Source organism: Otolemur garnettii, unplaced genomic scaffold (assembly GCF_000181295.1).
Source record: "Otolemur garnettii isolate 467f Iridium unplaced genomic scaffold, OtoGar3 scaffold00019, whole genome shotgun sequence".
Classification (NCBI taxonomy): domain Eukaryota; kingdom Metazoa; phylum Chordata; class Mammalia; order Primates; family Galagidae; genus Otolemur; species Otolemur garnettii.
In genome coordinates this window covers 8,250,920-8,257,608 of record NW_003852414.1, presented here as the reverse complement: position 1 = coordinate 8,257,608, position 6,689 = coordinate 8,250,920, and the positions used below count along the sequence as shown (strand labels likewise).

The following is a 6,689-nucleotide window of genomic DNA, read 5'->3' as shown; positions in this document are numbered from 1 at the left end:
CTGGGCTAGGGATTCGAACCCGCCACCTTAGGTGTACGTGGCTGGCGCCTTAGCCGGTTGAGCTATAGGCGCCGAGCCCCATTGTAATTTTTAATGACCTCTTGGTATCCTTCTAATTTATGGTTATATCATAATTTAATCATTTATGTTGACTTTTATATGATTTCTATTTTTTGTTATTAAAAAAATAATACTGCGATGATCTTAACTCAAGCTTTTGCTTATATGCTTAATTATTTCCTTAGAATAAATTTCTAGAAATAGAATTGCTGAATTACAGGATGTCACTTCTTTTTAAGGCTTGTTTTTATACTGCCAAATACTTCTACAGAGAGTTGAACAGTATATGAGATGGTTTGTATGGCCTTTGCTAATTGAGGGCACATTTATAAAATCAATACTGTTATATCCTGAGAGTGTTTAAAACCACAGAAATATATTTGTTTCACTCTTTCTAATCACAAGGAATGTTTTTATTTTATTTTTTTGTTTTGTCTCATTTAGCAGGCGCAGGCTGAGTTTGAACCCATCACCTCTGGTGCATGGTACCGGTGCTCTAACCATGGAGCTATAGGCACCCAAACTGTTTTATAAATTTGTAGAAAAATCCTCAGTTACCAGATACAGTCTACAGAAATTGATATAATTTAATCCAGTTACGTATTACTAAAACGTGGCAATACTAGGGTAGTGTTAAGGCTATTTTTTCAGTTTTTCTTAAAAAAAATTTTATGTTAAAATGCATCATTGATAAAGCTTTGTTGCCTTTTTCATGTAGTTTGTATATTTATAAAAAAAATATATAAATATATTAGGAATTTCTATTTTTCCATCCATATTGAGAAATGTAATAGTATTATGAAAATTTTCAAATATGTAAAGCCTTGAAGAATAGTACAATTAATATCCATATACTCTCCAGTTAGCCTCAACAACATTTGTTAACACTTTGTCATTTGCTTTATGCGTATGTATGTGTGTATTTTCTCCCCTAAACATTCGAAAGAAAACTGTAAACGTCAACTACTTTATATCTACTTTGTTATATATCATCTAAGAATTCAGACCTTGCCCTAATTAAACACAATAATCTTATTCCACCAAGAAAATTAACTTGATGTCCTTCATATATACTCTACTTCATATATATATGTACCCTTCAGTCTTTTTTTTGTTTGTTTTTCACCAAACATCCATAGAATTTCTTTGATTTTTCAATGAAAAACCATCACATCAAATTTCATGCATTACTTTAGTCTTTTAATCTGTTTCTGTTCAATTTTGTCCTACTTAGTGGAAAATAGGTTGGTTTTTCTTCTTTTGCCTCAAGACTCAGTCTCCTGTCTTGTTTGTTGTTGAAATGTAAATAATATTTAAGTAATAAACAGGAAATGAGTTTTGGAGAAGATTCTGAAGGAAATCATTGGCAGAGACAGATGTGTTTTGCTTTGTTTCTAAATATTGATTATTGGTGTGCCTTCAATGTCAAAATTATATAAATTAATTATATTTGTTTTATAGGTTCATGTCAAGGGGTTTAAAAAAAATTTGAATCATTCTTTTTTTTCTTTGACTTTTAGGAATTCTTTTAGTTGGACCACCAGGGACTGGAAAGACACTTCTTGCCCAAGCTATGGCAGGAGAAGCTGATGTTCCTTTTTATTATGTTTCTGGATCAGAATTTGATGAGATGTTCCTGGGTTTGGGAGCCTGCCGTATCAGAAATCTTTTTAGTACGTTTTGCTGTATCTTTCATAAAATGACAATTTTTAAAAATTTTACAGGAAGAGTATATTTTACCCTTTGGTTTGGCTTGGGTTTTTTTGTTTGTTTATATTGAGACAGAGTCTCACTTTGTTGCCCTTGGTAGAGTGCTGCAGCATTGTAGCTCACAGCACTTAACTCCTGGGCTTAAGTGATCCTCTTGCCTCAGCCTCCCAAGTAGCTGGAACTACAGGCTACCGCCACAATGCCTGGATATTTTTAGAGATGGAGGTCTCACTCCTGCTCAGGGTGATCTTGAACTCCTGACCTCAACCAATCTACTTGCCTTGGCCTCCCAGAGTTTTAAGATTATAGGCATGAGTTACCATGCCCAGCAGGCTAATGGCTTTTTACTGACAGCCAGCTCAACTGGCCATTGTGGGGTCCTGGTTTTAGGTAACTTATATATGAGCTAAGAGATAACTGTCTTCCTTTTCTAAACAGTTGGATTTAACAGAAGAGCTAGAGGAATGCTCAAGATAATGTTGGGGGCTGCCAAAATAGCTCTTAGCTTTTGTTCAGTTTATTCATCAATTCTTTAGTATGTAATTAAGGAGACATTAGCCTCAGACCTGACTGTATATAATACTTGTACAGCTAGGAAAAATGAATACCCGATTGTTTTTATTTTATATCCTACTTCTTCACTCTCCCATCCCCAGGCCACTATTCTTAAATCACTACAAAACAGTCTTACAGGTGTAACTGGTTTTGTTTGAAAAGTATTGATTTTTTTAAAACTTTTTTGTTTTCTTAGGGGAAGCGAAAGCAAATGCTCCTTGTATTGTATGTATTGATGAATTAGATTCTGTTGGTGGGAAGAGAATTCAATCTCCAATGGATCCATATTCAAGGCAGACTATAAATCAACTTCTTGCTGAAATGGATTGGTAATTGAGTCTTCCTTTCTCCATAGAATATGGTGATGCCTTGTAGCATTTAATGTGCATAGACTCAATTTTATGCAAATTGTTCCCAGAAAGTATTTGACAGAATTCTAGAGATGTGAATACTATTATGTGTATAGGTAACATAGGCTAAACTTTTCTCTCAGTAGTGTATTGTTTTCATTACTAATTAAGTATTTGAATATCATCTCTTGTGACAGATTTAATTTGATATTTATGCCTTTTTTCCCTTGCTATACTTATGATAGAAAATCAGTGATTCAAGTTGAGTCTAATATTCTGTTTGAAGAAGTAAAGGGGATGTATCTTGGTTTACACATGATTTATGAAAAGTTTTGAGTATTGAAGTAGATTTAAAACCTGTATCAATGTTTATAATATAAAAAGCAAGAGGTGGCATTGTTTTGAATGAAGTATCTTCAAGTCGATATCAGACATTTTAGAACAAAATGGGAAGTCTGGCGTGAATAAAAAATGGGAAGTCTGGAGTGAATAAATTGAATTGGTGTACTTGAAAGTCATTCTTCAAATATTAATTAAGCACCCAGGATTTTTGTGTCAGGTAATCTTTTTCTAAGCAAACGAAGTATGTCAAGGTATATAATTAAAGATGATTGATGGTTTATTATCAATAACTTCTCTTGGCTGTTATTAAAATTAATATTATGTCAATATTATGACAAGGATTGTTTTATATGTATATGTGTGTGTGTATACATACACTATGCTTCAATTTTCAGTGAAAAGGTATCTTTTTTCCTAAATAGTTTAAAATGCACTGAAGGAGTTATCATCATAGGAGCCACAAACTTCCCAGAGGCATTAGATAAGTAAGTATTGAAAGAAAACTTTTGCGAAGCACTGTTACATGGTGTAACGTCAAGGTAAAAGAAGCAGCTCATTACAAAAGATCACCTTGTAGGATTTCATTTATATGCCATGTCCAGAATAAGGAAATCTAGAAAGACAGATTAGATGAGCGGTTGCTGCAGGCTCAGAAAATGAATGAGTGACTGCCAGGGGATGTAGTATTTCTTTTTGAGGGAGTGAGAATATTTTAAAATTAGATTGTGGTGATGGTTGTAGAATTCTGAATATATTAAAAACCACTAAATTATCTACCTTAAATTCTATCACGTGAATTATATCTCTTATTGTTTCTTTTTTTATATACCATAAAAGTTTTAGTTGGAAAGCACTTTAAAAATATTTAATGTGGTATTGAAATTAGCTTTAAATGTCAATTAAAATTTTTTGATTATAGAAGTTATTCATGGTATTGTTTCATCAGTAGTTTGTCTTCACCTAAGACTCTGTTCTAACATTCTATATTTTGCTGTTGAGATGGATGTGTGATTCTCATAAAGTCTGTTGTTGAATTATTTGTTCCTTGATTGACTGACTTGCATGTTTTTATTTCTGTGAAATATGATACATAGATTCTCCCATAAAACTAAATGAACCTTTGTTTTATGTTTTGATTATTGAGACTGTTAATTGAGCTGAGTTTTCAAAGGAGCAGTCTGAACATTATTTATTTATTTATCCATTTATTTATTTTATTTTACTCCCTCCCTTGCACCCTCACCATCTATTTGAACAACGATATTTGAAACTCTGTCTACTCTCTGGCTGCCATTGTCTTGTTGTTATGTCTTTAGTGTGTTAGTCTTGTTGAAGTTGAACTTTTGCAAAGTCAATTTATTAATTTATGTTTTCCTTTTACATTCTTCCTTTAGTGCTTTCATTCATCCTGGTCGTTTTGACATGCAAGTTACAGTTCTAAGGCCAGATGTAAGAGGTCGGACAGAAATTTTGAAATGGTATCTCAATAAAATAAAGTTTGATGAATGTAAGTTAAATTTTATAACACAAACATTATTATCTCTATAAAGTGGTAATATACCCATTCACCTTATTTGTGGATATATAAGAAATCCACACAAAAATCTATTAAAAGACCAGTTTGGGCTGGGTGCAATGGCTCATGCCTGTAATCCCAGCATATGGAAGGCTGAGGCAGGTGGATTGCCTGAGCTCACAGCTTCGAGAACAGCCTGAGCTAGAGTGAAACCCCATCTCTAAAAATAGCCAGGTGCTGTGGTGGGCTATTTTTTTTTAGTCCTGGCTACTAGGAGGCTGAGGCAGGAGAATCACTTGAGCCTATGAGTTTGAGGTTGCTGTGAGCTGTGACGCCATGGCACTCTACAAGGGTGATAAAAAAAAAAAAAGACTAGTTCATTTTTATGTCTCTTCCCCTATCCCCATTTATGTCCTTATGACATATGTCTGTTCCTGAGCCACACACCATGGCTTGCCCCCATGGTTACTTGAGAGACTGAGGTAGAGGAATGGCTTGAGCCAGGAGTTGGAGGCTGCAGTGTACCATGACAATGCCACTGTGTTCAGCATGGATAACCAGAGTAAGACCCCATCTCTAAGAAAAAAAGCAAATAAAAATTAAAAAGTCCATTCCTTAATGAGTGTGTAGCTAAGAGATCGTATTGCTTTGAATCCTGATTCCGCTTTGAATCCTAATTCCGAAGAAAGGTTTTTGTTTTGAGTATGCAGATAGATATTATTTAGAGATCAATGTATCTTTTGTTATTAACTGGATTGAGGTGGAATGCATTCTTCTTAGTAAAGCATCACAAGAATGGAGAAGGAAGAATCCAATGTATTCAATTCTAATATGAAGGCAGTAGATGACTTAATACATGGTGGGGTGGCTCGGTGCCCATAGCTCAGTGATTTAGGGTGCCAGCAACATGAATTGGGGCTGATGAGTTCTAATGGGCGTTGTGGCGGACGCCTGTAGTCCCAGTGACTTGGGAGGCTGAGGCAAGAGAATCACTTAAGTGCAAGAGTTTGAGGTTGCTGTGAGCTGTGATGCCACGGCACTCTACTGAGGGGGACATAGTGAGACTATCTAAAAGAAAAAAAATACATGGTGGGGGGTAGGGGAATAACAGAGTGGTGAGAGGGGAGGAGGGAGGAAGTTGGGGGGTCATGGTGCAAGGCACACCTCTTGGGTGGGACACAATTATAAGAGGGACTTTACTGTTTAACAAATACAATCAATGTAACCCAATTCTTTGTACCCTCAGTGAATCCCAAACAATTAAAAAATAAATAAATAAATTCTCTACTGTATAATAAAAATAAAGATCAATATATGTGTAGTTTTTTTTAAGGTAAATGTAAAATATAGTAGAACCTGTGTAAGTTGACCACCAAGGGACTATAAAAAACTGGTCAACAGAGGCGGTCAACATACAGAATTAGGACTGCTGTACTCATATGTACTGTAGTGCAAGTCTGATCTATGAAAATTTGGTTAGCTTAAGGAGGTGATCAGCTATGGCAGTTTTACTGTATCTATTAATAGAAATAGTTCTGGAAATAATAGATCATGATATAGTCAGTTTGGGGCCAAAAGAGAGGAACGCCAACTATAAAACAAAACACATGGAGACATTACAGACCCATGCGGGGAATAAATGAAGCTGTATTATTTTCAGAGATAGCTAAATCAATTTGTAAAACTAAACATTTCTGGTAATAAGGGGGGCTTCATGTCCAAAGTGTTTCTAGTTGCAATTCAGAGAACAAAATGTTGCAGTTAGGCCAGTAACAATATAGGTCATATTTGAAGTTTTTGATTCATGTAAGGCAACTCCACATTTTATTGTTTTCTTTTTTTTGAGACAGAGTCTTACTATGTCACCCTTGGTAGAGTGCTGTGGCGTCACAGCTCACAACGACCTCCAACTCTTGGGCTTAAGTGAATCTCTTGCCTCAGCCTCCCAAGTTGCTGGGACTACAGGGGCCCGCCACAACACCCAGCTGTTTTTTTTTAGTTGCAGTTGTCATTGTGGTTTAGTTGGCCTGGGCTGGATTTGAACCCACAAGCCTTGGTGCATGTGGCTGGCACTGTAAGCACTGTGCTACAGATGCCGAGCCTTTCCCTAGGAATTTTAATAAACTAAGTTTATTTCAGTTTTTTTTTTTTTTTTT

General features: G+C 35.3%; 1 protein-coding gene across 1 annotated transcript in view; it reads left to right on the top strand.

Moving 5' to 3' along the window:
* The window catches only part of LOC100956786 (ATP-dependent zinc metalloprotease YME1L1-like), a 46,093-nt gene that overhangs the window by 30,504 nt on the left and 8,900 nt on the right, over positions 1-6,689 (top strand). Inside the window, exons 8-11 of the mRNA XM_012803261.2 lie at positions 1,581-1,733; positions 2,522-2,654; positions 3,440-3,502; positions 4,412-4,524. Coding sequence (XP_012658715.1) covers positions 1,581-1,733; positions 2,522-2,654; positions 3,440-3,502; positions 4,412-4,524 — 462 coding nt within the window. The remainder of the gene's footprint in view (positions 1-1,580; positions 1,734-2,521; positions 2,655-3,439; positions 3,503-4,411; positions 4,525-6,689) is intronic.